At 36.8% G+C, this 12282-nt stretch overlaps 2 protein-coding genes across 5 annotated transcripts; one reads left to right on the forward strand and one right to left on the reverse strand.

Moving 5' to 3' along the window:
* Window positions 1–2024: 2024 nt before the first annotated feature.
* LOC107913384 (nicotinamidase 1) lies at window positions 2025–4582 on the forward strand. 4 transcript variants are annotated; one of them, XM_016841951.2, is made up of 6 exons: window positions 2035–2564; window positions 2748–3009; window positions 3110–3293; window positions 3373–3506; window positions 3640–3825; window positions 4385–4582. In XM_016841951.2, the coding sequence occupies exons 2-6, from the start codon at window positions 2869–2871 to the stop codon at window positions 4466–4468; spliced, it is 729 nt and encodes a 242-aa protein (XP_016697440.1). In that variant the 5' UTR covers window positions 2035–2564; window positions 2748–2868; the 3' UTR covers window positions 4469–4582. The 4 variants fall into 4 exon arrangements, with proteins under 4 accessions (XP_040959974.1, XP_016697440.1, XP_016697441.1 ...); XM_016841952.2 differs by having other exon boundaries at window positions 2035–2294; XM_041104040.1 differs by lacking the exon at window positions 4385–4582 and having other exon boundaries at window positions 2025–2564; window positions 3599–3825.
* Window positions 4583–5534: 952 nt separating this feature from the next.
* Window positions 5535–10626, reverse strand: LOC107913387 (protein NETWORKED 2D). The gene is made up of 2 exons (XM_016841956.2): window positions 10171–10626; window positions 5535–9787 (listed from the first exon to the last, which is right to left on the reverse strand). The coding sequence occupies exons 1-2, from the start codon at window positions 10262–10264 to the stop codon at window positions 5781–5783; spliced, it is 4101 nt and encodes a 1366-aa protein (XP_016697445.2). The 5' UTR covers window positions 10265–10626; the 3' UTR covers window positions 5535–5780.
* Between the last annotated feature and the right edge of the window lie 1656 nt (window positions 10627–12282).

Consider the following 12282-nt stretch of genomic DNA (forward strand, 5'->3'; position numbering starts at 1 on the left):
TAAAAATAAAATAATTTTATCAAAGAAATTTTAATAAATTTTATTTCAAATTTAGTTGACTATCATCAAAGCATCTAAGATTCTACCAATCATTTTTATTTTTTATTTTATAGTTTGAAAATAATTTTATTTAAGAAAAAATATGGTTGTAGAATTGAACCGATGAATCGAGAGTTAGTTGATATATCGGATTCTTATAAAGTAAATTGAATTAAAAATAAGTTAAATCAAATTTTAATAATTTATTTGGTTTTGAATAAAAAATTAATAAACTGACCGGTTCCACTGGTTATGAAAACAGGGAAAAGAAATTGAGTGACCTCCAATGGAGGTTGGAGGAAGCCGTAACCAAAACGCTTAACAAATGGGATCTCAGTTTTTACGTGACCCTTTTTGTTCCCTTTTTTTTATTCCAAACTTGGTCTCACCCACCCACCCTTCCTACTTGAATACCATGTGGTCAATTTCAAGGAATCTAAGGGCCCCTTTGGATGCAACTGGATCTCAGTACGTTATCTTTTTTAGGCTAAAAAAAATTGCAACTGAAATGCTAGCAAACGCAGGCTGTTTGGAAAGCACTCTTCAGTGCGTTAAAAATGTATTTCACCTCACTGGAACCTTAATTTCAGACTGGAGCCTTTTGTTCCAGTAAAAATTTCTCAACTTCAATTGCTTTTTCTTTTCCTCTTTTACCCATTCTTCAGTTGCATTCTTCAAGCTTTTCTGATGTTTGGTTACCCTTCTTCTCCCCTTTCCCCTTCCCCTTGGGTTGCAAATCAGTTTGGTCAAAGACCTCTTCCGGTTCCTCCTTCATCCAGGTAAGGCTTCTTCTCCTTCATCCGTTCTTCATTCCTTTTTCTTCTTCCGTTCTTCATCTTCTCTTCTCAGCATATTCTGTCTTCAGCTATAAATAAAGAAGCACGCAATTTACCAAATTTGTCAACGAAGACAAAGTCCGATTCACCGAAAGAAACAATGGCAGAGCCTTACGTTGAACAAGTAGAGTATCTCGACGTTCTCACTAAAATTGGTAAAAAAATCGGTAAAAAAATCGGCGGTTCCAAGCCCAGGCACGTCCCTTCATTCTTGTCAATTTCTGGATTATATGTTTTTGATCTTTCAACATAAAGGATTAGTTTACAACCGGCTCTTTTATTTATTTTCTATACTGCCTGTTGCTTACTCTTAGCAGAAAACATGTTTTTGCCGTTATCAAATTGGAAAATTATAGGACAATTTAATTTAAGCTATACTTGTTATTTGCAGCTTCTGTAAATTGGGTTTGATAGAACCTTTGAGATTAGTTAAGCTGGTTCCTTAAAATTGGTAGTAATAGCTTCATTTGTTGATTTGGTTTGTAATTTCTTTCAATGAACCCTTAATTTTTTTGCTTAATTTTTTTGGTACTCAATCTGGATTATAGAACTGAAAGTTTTCAAGTGTGTGTGTGAGTTGGGGGGGAGGCTGCTTATGGTCCTTGAAATTGGAACTGGGAATGGAAAACTTGCAAGCTAGAGCTAGGGAGGCATACATTTGATATAAAATATTTCATTTTGAGTTTAGAGGTTGCTTATGATTTCTGTACTGGCATTTCTCTATAATGGTAGTTTCTTGGTATGTAACTCATTGTGATCTCTTTACAGGGGAGATGTCCATCGAGATGGGGATTACCATAAAGCAGTCCATGTCTGGATTTTTACTGAGAGCACACAAGAATTACTTCTCCAAAAACGTGCAGACTGCAAGGACTCGTGGCCAGGGTTGTGGGATATCTCCAGTGCTGGCCATATATCTGCTGGTGACTCATCGCTAATAACAGCACAGTAAGTGAATCCAATTTCAGAAGTCTTCAGTGCTGCTTCTTTCATAGGGCATTTGAAAAACTGTTCGGTCTTTAATCTTTCTATGTGTGCCGTGCACATATATTCTCCCCATGTTCTTGTTTATCATTGCTACTTTTTGTTGTTTTATATACTTGCTAGATTTGGTTAATACATTTCTTTTAAATATCTAATTGATAGTTTTCCTAACTGATGGTAAACCTAGTGGTTTCTAGATGGCCAAGAAACCTTTTAAATATGCAAAATTCTATATTTGTTTTCCATATCAAAGTACTTTTTTTGTCCAAAAATTGTTGAGATGAACAATAGTCAATAACAGTCGGAATTATCATTCAAAATTTCATGGATTTTGTTTTCTACTGGTTTTCTGGTGGAGTATGGATTACTTTTCTTGATATTCCAAACCTGTCTACAGTAGTGACAAAGTTGACTACAGTGAAACATCTGGTGTAGGTATGGTTTATCATCTCAAGTTTAAACATTGCTTGTACTGAATGAACAAGTGGAATTCAACTCTAGATCTTAAGCCCTTCCACTCTTGGTTGTATTTCAGTCTGTTTTCATGTTGTAAGCTTTTTATTCTTATTGGAAGTTCCCTTTTTGATCTAAATCGAGCACTGAAAGAAAAATGCCACTGTTAGTGATGAATTTATGGAAACAAGTTGAACAAGTCTGACTCTTTCTCTCTCTAAAATTTTCCAAAAAATATTGGACTGCCAAAGAGTAAGTGCAATTCAACTTTTGGTGCCTCTTTTTTAAGGGGTTTTTTTTGAAAGAGAAACATCTTGCACAAAGACAAATGAGAAGCCTAAAAGTCTATAATGATTGATCACATTTATTTGTTTAGAAAATCCATTTTTTATGGTTTGTTTTTGAACCTAATAGGCTTGCATGGATTTGCTGCAGAATCCCTATTCTGAAGTATATCAATATAGCTCTCAGGTCTTCATTCTATGGATGAGATTCATCCTTCTAAACTTTCAATTCGTTGTGCCTTTGGGGGGTCAAAGAAACAATACAGAGGAAGATGGTGTCAGCGACGATTGATCTGTTGAAGAAAGAGCTTCCTGTTGAAGAAGGCTCTTTGGTTCTTTCGAAAGATGTTAAGACTGGTCTTGTTCTTGTTGATGTTGTTAATGGCTTCTGCAGCGTTGGAGCTGGAAATCTGGTAATTTTTCCCCATAAAATGCACTCAATTTATTATATTTTGGATGAACAGTAATCTGGGTTTTGTCTTTTGTTTGTTTTGTTGTTTCGTGTTCATACAGGCTCCAGTGAAACCTGATAAACAAATATCTTATATGGTTAAAGAATCTGCGAGACTAGCCAAGCTATTTTGTGGGGAAAAATGGCCTGTTTTTGCTTTCCTTGATTCCCATCATCCTGATATTCCTGAGCCTCCCTACCCACCTCATTGCATTGCTGGAACTGATGAAGCTAGATTGATTCCTGGTACTTAATCACTCTAATTTACAAGTTTGTTCCTTTTTCATTATATGAATTGAAAGACATCCATGTTTATGTACCCTAGATCTCCAATGGCTAGAGAATGAAGCCAATGCAACACTTAAATGCAAAGATTGTATTGATGGTTTCCTTGGTTCAGTTGAGAAAGATGGTTCAAATGTGTTTGTAGATTGGGTTAAGAAGAATCAGATTAAAGCTGTGAGTGTCTTTTTTATTCAACATTTCAGTTTTCGTTGTTCTTTGTATTGGTATATGTGAGAATGACTTAATATATTGCTTTGTTATGTAAGATTTTCGGTCTATTCTCACCTACCTCGTTTGCATTCTCAAGATACTGGTTGTCGGCATATGTACAGACATATGTGTACTGGATTTTGTATGTTCCACTCTGTCGGCTCGAAATCGTAGGATGCTTACCCCTCTTAAGGATGTGATTGTCTACTCTGGTGCTTGTGCAACTTTCGATCTTCCAGTTCATGTTGCCAAAGATATCAATGGTGCTTTGGCTCATCCACAGGTACTTCGGTTTTGATGTTGACAGTCAGTTTTTGCACCTAATGTCTTATCATCTGTCGTCTTGTGTGGTTTCCTTGATCCTCCTTTAACTTGCATTTTCATTCTACATTTGGATCAATGTGCAAGCTCATTAATCTTCTTAGAATTGGCAAGTAATTTGACCATAGAGTCATCTTAATCACATGACTGTCTTCTCAGTTTCACTTGTATATCAATCAACCAATTCTTCTTCTGGTTTTTAGATCCCTTTATATTGTTTGTAACAATTACTTTTCACTATAAACCATTTCAAAGCATTGCTGGTAATAAAATTTTTAGCAAGCTAACAGCTGATATTGTTCTTTTTATTCAAACTACCTTTTGGTTCCTTGAAAGTAATAACTGCTGATAATTTTACTTTTGATTCAGTACTGTAGTTATCTTGAGTCCCTTCATCAGCCAGCTTAATTTCTTTTCTTTAATAACAGAAAGATATTTTGCACACATATATATATGTATAAAACCTTGGGCTGCTTGTTTGGTTATTGATAGAAACTCCTTGAAAATTTTTGGAATGGCAGGATCTTATGCATCACATAGGTCTATACATCGCCAAGGGAAGGGGGGCCAGGCTTGTATCAGAGGTCTCATTTGCTGCTCTATAAACGACTTGTTAATAAGAGATCTAAGACTGCTGCAAATGTGTATTGTATGTGAAGACTATAGAGTACAATTAAAAGTAATTATCCCCCTCCAAAAAATAAAAATAAAGTTATAAATTGCTGTTTTTCCAGGTTTTATTTTCTAAAATTGAAATACTTGTCATTTTTTCTTTTTGTGCTCTGAAGTGCCATTTGCAATATCTTCAATGAAACAAGAAAGTTCATATTGAAAGTAATGCAGTTTTTCAGTCAAATGGTTGTGATTTTCAGTAAATTAGTCTTATGGTTCCAATACAAGTCTGCGATAGGCTTTTCACTTAACAAGGGGATATAATTGAAGATACATCCTATGTCTTAAGTAACAGTGGAAAACCCTACGAACATTTTTAAGAACTGGTATCTATGTTGCTTTGACTTCTCATTTTTCTTGAAATTCCCTTGTCCGACATGTGTTGCATGCATACTTGGACATGATTGTGGAGGTATGATCCTCTAAAGACTCTCCAAAGACATTGAAATCTGAAAAAATTTGAACACTCCCATATCCGAGTAATTGCATATTTGCTTGCTTTTCTCTTCAGTGCCTCAACTACAGCAATCGAAAAATCTCTTCATTTTATAGTTCATCTTTAGGGAATTTTGTTTGAAACCATTGCAATCTTGAACTCACTCCAAAGCTTTTATTTTAACATGTCTTTCTTCTAGGGCAATTAAGAGATAAAAACCTTGAACCTTTTATTGAAATGAATCTAGGAATATGTCTGGAGCCTGCAGCAGCTCCCCCCATCCCAAAACGTGGGTGTTTTAACGTATTTTGAATGCCAAATTATTAGTAACAAATCCTGTTGAAACAGTGGAAAGTGCAATTAAGCATTTAGTATTATGTCAAAGTTAATTTATTAGCTCTTAAATGAAATGGCATTAATATACATTCAAGTTTCTAGCAATAAAAATAGTTTTGCAGAATCACAAGGCATCTTTTTCCTTATGTTTCATTTTTTCCTTACTAGCACTTCAAAGTTGAAGCCTTCAGCCATTGAAACAAGTAAACTAGAAAAAGTTGAGGCAATTTGTTAAAGCTGAGTTAAATGAGAATGAAGGATACAAATAAGTGAATATTCCTATCCCGTTTGTAAGTACAGACTATGTATGAAATAGAACATCTACAGCCAACTGAAAACATAGTTTCCCAGTTATTAAACAAAATGAGAAAAGGAAACTGCTGCATTCACAAAAGGAAGAAATCAACTTTGAGAGAAAGGGAAAAAATAACTTTTTTTAAGTATGAGCTTATACAGGCAACCAATCTGTTTATCTATTGGTTGCCACTTCTTGAACTACTGAACTTCCGATGCAGTGTAGGTTGTACAAAGGAAAAAATCGATGCCTTCTGCTTCTTTAGTTTGGCACCAAAGATAAATGACCTCAAAGGAACCCCAGACCGACTATGTGACTGTTGTGGTTCGCTACTTTGATGGCTCTTTGATCCAGAAAGATCCCAATCATCACTCAACTTCGCCAGATTTCTTTCAATTTCAATCTGTAGTGCTGCAACACGATTGTAACCAGCTTGCAGTTCATCTGCAACTTTGTTATTCTCTTGTTTCATGTTCAAAATCTCACCTTGGAATTTCACTGCTTGGTAGCTTGTGAAGCTGAAATCATCATCTTCAGCACTTGCTTTCAAAGCCTTTGTTATTTCTTCTTGAATTTCACACAAAGATGAAAATCGCTTCTTCAGTTCTTCTTTTAGTGATGCACTGTTTTCCACCCAGAGAGTCACTTCATGCTGTATTTCCTTCAGATGTTCATACAAGGGTCGCACATCTGATTTTAGTGAATATTTTTTTGTGCTACTTCCCTCTTGCTTTTGTCTTTCTCCAAGTTTTGATACCTCACCTACTAAATCTTTCACTCCATTTTCAAATTTCTGCACCTCATGAAACGCAGTGCCGAATCTAAACCAGAATTCCAAGTTTTCTTCTAGCAATGCATCAATGTTCATCCGGAACTTTGCTCCAATTGCTGACATTGTTGAAGGCTGGTTCATTACCGTTGGTTCATTGCCTTCCTCCTTGTGTGCTGGTGCTATTGATGTTTCAGTCACTACTAGTTTCTCAGTGCTTATTCTAGGATCAACATATTGATCAGTACTGTTGATTTCAGCAATACTTGTTTGTAAAAGGTTTAATTTCTGACGCAAGGATCGAATCTCTTCATCTTTCATGGCATTATGGCTCTTCAGTTCCTTTAGCTGCAACATAATATCAAACAACATATTCTGGTTATTTGCCTCTACTTCCACAAGCTTCTTTTTCACTTCCTTGTATTTCCGAAGTGCCATAGTATATTCTGTCAACAGAGTCCTCTCCCTGTCTCCCATACCTTTAGAGAACAACTGCTTCCAGTCAGGCTCATCTTCTTCCCCTCTTTCCTGGTCTTTTGATCCAACTTTGGCAACAGCGTCCATGGTCAGAAAAGGAGTTTGCTTGTCAACTTTGTCTTCTGCTATCAGGTCTTCATATTTCTCCGAAGGCTTAGAAGTTTCATGATGAACACCTCCTTCATTTGTAGAAGTTCTAACAGAATCATGTTCTTTTGCATCCTCCTCTTCTAGTTTCAGATCCTCCCTTGCTTTTGGTTTTGTATCCCCACCCTTTGATTCATCTTCTTGCCCTCTTTCCTGATCTTTTGATCCAACTTTGGCAACAGCATCCACTGTCAGCAAAGGAGCTTGCTTATCAACTTCGTCTTCGGCTACCTGGTCTTCATGTTTCTCTGAAGGCTCAGAAGTTTCATGGTGAACACCTCCTTCATTTGTAGAAGTTCTAACAGAATCAAGTTCTTTTGCATCCTCCTCCTCTTCTAGTTTTAGATCCTCCCTTGTTTTTGGTTCTGTATCCCCACCCTTTGGTTCATCTTCTTGCCCTCTTTCCTGATCTTTCGATCCAACTTTGGCAACAGCGTCCACTGTCAGCAAAGGAGCTTGCTTATCAACTTTGTCTTCTGCTACCAGGTCTTCACGTTTCTCTGAAGGCTTAGAAGTTTCATGGTGAACACCTCCTTCATTTGTAGAAGTTCTAACAGAATCATGTTCTTCTGCCTCCTCCCTCTCTTCTCGTTTCAGATCCTCCCTTGCTTTTGGTTCTGTATCCCCACCCTTTGGTTCATCTTCTTGCCCTCTTTCCTGATCTTTCGATCCAACTTTGGCAACAGCGTCCACTGTCAGCAAAGGAGCTTGCTTATCAACTTTGTCTTCTGCTACCAGGTCTTCACGTTTCTCTGAAGGCTTAGAAGTTTCATGGTGAACACCTCCTTCATTTGTAGAAGTTCTAACAGAATCATGTTCTTCTGCCTCCTCCCTCTCTTCTCGTTTCAGATCCTCCCTTGCTTTTGGTTCTGTATCCCCACCCTTTGATGCATCTTCTAGCCTTCTTTCCTGTTCTTTTGATTCAACTTTTACAAGAGTGTTGTCCACTGTCAGCAAAGGAGCTTGCTTATCAACTTTGTTCTCTACTATCAGGTCTTCACATTTCTCCGAAGGCTTAGAAGTTTCATGGTGAACGCCTCCTTTATCTGTAAAAGTTCTAACAGAATCATGTTCTACTGCCTCCTCCCCCTTTTCTAGTTTCAGATCCTCCCTTACTTCTGATTCCACATCCCCACCCTTCGTACAACCATCAGAATGATCTAGTTTTTCTCCTCGTTCTTCCGGTTCTTTTGTCGATGACACTTTAACCACACAATCCTCTTCTCTTGATAATGAATCAGAGACCACAACCTTAGCTTGTTTTGCAGACTGCAGGCTTTTGCAGCCATCACTTGCATCCAGATTCCTCCTCTCTTGTTCTTCAGACTCTTTTGAGGATTTGACTTCAGCTGGAGAGTTCTCCCTTTCCGATGCATGCTCTACCACAAACTCCTTTCCTGCTTTAACCTCCTTTGGCATTTTGCCATAATCTCCAATCTCCTCTTCCTTTGATGATTTGGCTTCCCCTGAAGAGCTCTTCTCTATTTCAAGCTTCTCACCCGGCTTCATACTGTGCACCTTCTCTGAAAGGTGATCAATATTAGAATGTGCTTCAGTAAAATGAGTTTGGAGATTGTTGTTCTGGTCTTCAACCCTCTGATTCAAATCCTGAATCCCATGAAACTTCTCCTCCATCTCCATTAGCTTGTTCCTCAAATCATTCTTTCCATGAATCAGTGTGGCCTTATCATCTTCCAAGGTCTGAATCTGGGCTTGAAGCTCATCAGCCTCAGTTCTAAGTCTCTGGATAAGAGCTTCCTGAGATGAGAATGCAGTTTCTAAGCTGATTACCTTGTTCACAAGTTCATCAACCTTCTCCACCATTTCTGCTACAGTCAAAGATTCACAAAGGCCAACCTCAAATTGCTCCTTTATCTTTGGTATCGAGGTCTCCATCTCCTTTCTCTTCTGGGTAGTATCACTCGCTTCTTGTTCAAATTTTTTAGACCTTTCTGCTACTATTCCTGAGTTATGTACATCAGATGGTCGTTCCCAACCGACTTCAGTTAAGTGAAACTTGTTCTTGAGAGAATCCAGTTTCTCCCTGGCATCCTTGATCCTTTTCTGCTCCACTTCTGCTTCAACGACTGACCTCTCTTGCTTCTCCTGCATCTGAGCCAATGTCTCTTTGCATGATTGTAAAGCTTTCGCTGTCATAAGGGTTCGAGCTTCATCATCTTCAATGACCTTACCTTCACCGAATTCATCTTCCAAACTGTAAACTTTCTCTTGCAATGCTTTTATCTCATCTTCTATTTCCCAGTACTTGGCTAGTCCACTCTCATAAGAGCCCTTAACAAACTCTTTTTCAGTCTGCAATGCCAGGATTCGTTTCTGAAGCTTATGAATCTCTTCAAGTCCCTCAGCCTTGGTCAAACCAGATTTAGGAACCGCATCGGTAGTGACTTTCGTTGGTTTCTTAGGTTCCGTTTTCTTCGTGGCTGATGTTATTAAACTCTTCAAATCTTTGACAGAAAGGTCTGGAACCTTGGGGACATCGCCTTTATAGTTTACTGGAGACTTTGTGAATTTGGGTGAGCCATATTCCTCGTCATCAACCATTGCAAACTGAGCCTGCTCCGGACAAACAGAAGCAATTGTGTTGTTTGCATTTTGCAGCTCTGTTGATATATGATCGTACCGTTCGGCTAAGGCACGGTAAGCTTTGTAAAATTCTTCCACAAATTGAATCAATTCTGGCCTCTTTTTGTAGTACATTTCTGCTCTCTTGGCAAACGAATCTCCATCTTCGTCAATGAGTTTAATCACAATGGATACCTTTTCCTCAATATCTGCAATTCATTGTGTTTTCTTAGACAGCTTTCCAGCCATACAGATATTGCTCGAGTGTCTCAAAGCCAAATGCAATGCTTAGAAAAGTAAGTTTGTTTAATGGATTCTTTATTTTTCTTAGATTTCCTTTATTTGTTTCAATACAATGGATTGATCAACTATGTTAATCGAACTCTATTTGTCAATCTGCATTTACAATGTGTTATTTATAGAAAAGATTATTAGAAAAAAGACTGGAAACTCATACCCAAATTCCAGCTTTCATTCATAAATTAAAAATCCAATAAAATGGGGAAAGCAAATATATCAGCCCAAACCCAGAAATGATTATACTTTCGACAACAATTTAATGAAAAAAAATATCAAGTAACAGATGAATTACCTTTAAGGTTTTGTTCCATCCATTTCGACTGTTTTGTTCTAATATGGCTAGCCCACCACCATGAATAGGCATTGCTAGCAGCTCTTTGCAACATATTTTCAAACCCTTAAAAACCTTTTGGATCTTGGAATACAAAAAAACACAACTAGAAAAGATGTATAAAGAAACTTTGGAAATGTAAAAGAAGACCCCCAAAAGCATGCAAGACTCTCTTTTAACTAAATTATAGAACAAAGCGAAGACATGGAAACCATTAAAGAATAAGCGAAGAAAGAGAAAAGAAAAGAAAGAAAATCTTAGATTTTGACGATTCAAAGAAATCTATAAGAAAAGATATCTTGGTTTTTGTTAAGGGATCATGGCGAGGAGCAATCTTCGCCCGAATATTTTGTTCCGTCCTATTAAAATAAACCATGAAAACGGCACTGCCATGCCAATGCACATCAAAGAAAAACAGTTCAAAAGTATCACCCACTGACCTGTCTCCACGTGTACTCACTTTTTTTTTGCTTCTGCACTTGCCATTTCACTAATTTACTTTTGATATCTTTTGTTGATTTATGCTTTTCATTTTCTAAAAATGACAATAATTAAGTTTTATTTCATTTTTTCCAGTAAATTATTTATTTACCAAAACAAAACCCACTTCAGTTTTTAAAACTGTTTCTTTTTTCTTTTTTTCACTAAATAAATAAACTTTTAAATTTGGGTGTTTTAATTATAATTTTCATATATTATTAATAATATTATTATTGTCTATAAAATCTTAACTCAATTACAACAATTAAAAAATATAAATCTCACCCTCATGTACTTTCTTTCAATTTTCATCCATAATTCTAAATTTTTTATATAAAAATATTTATTTCACAACTTTATTTCGAGTTTTTCTTTATAAAGAAAAGTTATCATAAGCAAAGTAATGTGTCAGTCCAACAACCGACTTGGAATCTCATCTAAAGTACTAAACAGTAAAATAAAAAAATGGTTGATAGTTTTCGAAATTAGGAATTTAGTGTAATATCCGATTTTGGCCCAGATAAAAAGGCCCAAATAAACAAAATTACAAACGGGCCACAAAGCCCAAAACCAAATTCAATGGCCCAAATTTAGTGGCCCAAACACGGCTCGAAACAGACAGAAACCCTAGGTTTCTCACAGCGCCGCAAGCCTCCAAATCGGCCCCGATCTTCACCTGCAAAACAAGGAAAGAAATCAAACAACATATGGAAAAAATCATAGATTTGAGAATCAAAGATATATCCAGATTTATTCTTTCTTTGATTTGTTTTCATTCGACTATAAAAGAACATCAAATACACTGTAAAAAGGGGCCGATTCTGGAAATCAATAAAAAGCTTTATTTTTTTTGCAACAGAACAGAGAAACAAGCGAGTCAAAAGGTTGTTACTTGTAGTTTTTTTTATTTATTGTTGTTTTTATTATTATAGATATACAAGTAAAATAGATAAGGGAAGGAAAGAAACCACTTGCGTTTAAATCGCCGTGTGCCTCCGAGGTAGCCGTTTCTGAGGGTAGACGGTCAGAAACCGAAAGGTTTCTCGAGTTCTTGAGGCGTCTCTGCCTCTATTTTGAAGGTTTTAAGCCCATATTTGGGTAAAGGGGGTTGAGAGGATTAAAAAGAGGATTTTTTTCCGGCCACCGCAGACGGTGGTGCCGGCGCCGGGGATCCGTTTTTTTCCGAACATAACTGACTCCCGGATCTGTTTTTTTAAAACTCGTAGACCAAAGCCGTTTTTTTAGGTGATCCAATCACACCTCAATAAAAGATTGGTGGCGACTCTCAATTTTTGTTTTTTTTAAAAAGTCGACAACCTAAAATTTTTTGTTTTCAAAAAATGGTTTCGACAGCTTGGCGACTCCGCTGGGTTTTTTTTTTAAAGAAAGTCGAGCCACAAAGTTAATTAACTTTTGTCTTAAGGTCGAGAAAATATTTAAAAAAAAACTCATAACATCCCTTTGCATTCATTATCTTCTTGTTTAAATATTGTTTGCACATTTCATGAGTTGAACAGTTTTACCCTTTTAAGTGGGAGTGAGAAGCTATGCCTTCGTGAGGTTTTTACCTCCGTGTAGGGTAGTGGATTACTT

This window comes from Gossypium hirsutum, chromosome D11 (assembly GCF_007990345.1).
Source record: "Gossypium hirsutum isolate 1008001.06 chromosome D11, Gossypium_hirsutum_v2.1, whole genome shotgun sequence".
Lineage (NCBI taxonomy): Eukaryota > Viridiplantae > Streptophyta > Magnoliopsida > Malvales > Malvaceae > Gossypium > Gossypium hirsutum.

Bases quoted from the DNA above. Each gene is read 5' to 3' on its own strand.
- LOC107913384 (XM_016841951.2), top strand. From the start codon at position 2,869: ATGGTGTCAGCGACGATTGATCTGTTGAAGAAAGAGCTTCCTGTTGAA. The intron at 3,507-3,639 runs GTGAGTGTCTTT...TGCATTCTCAAG, and splicing joins AGAAGAATCAGATTAAAGCT to ATACTGGTTGTCGGCATATG. The intron at 3,826-4,384 runs GTACTTCGGTTT...TTGGAATGGCAG, and splicing joins GTGCTTTGGCTCATCCACAG to GATCTTATGCATCACATAGG.
- LOC107913387 (XM_016841956.2), bottom strand. From the start codon at position 10,264: ATGTTGCAAAGAGCTGCTAGCAATGCCTATTCATGGTGGTGGGCTAGC. The intron at 9,788-10,170 runs GTAATTCATCTG...AATGAATTGCAG, and splicing joins GATGGAACAAAACCTTAAAG to ATATTGAGGAAAAGGTATCC.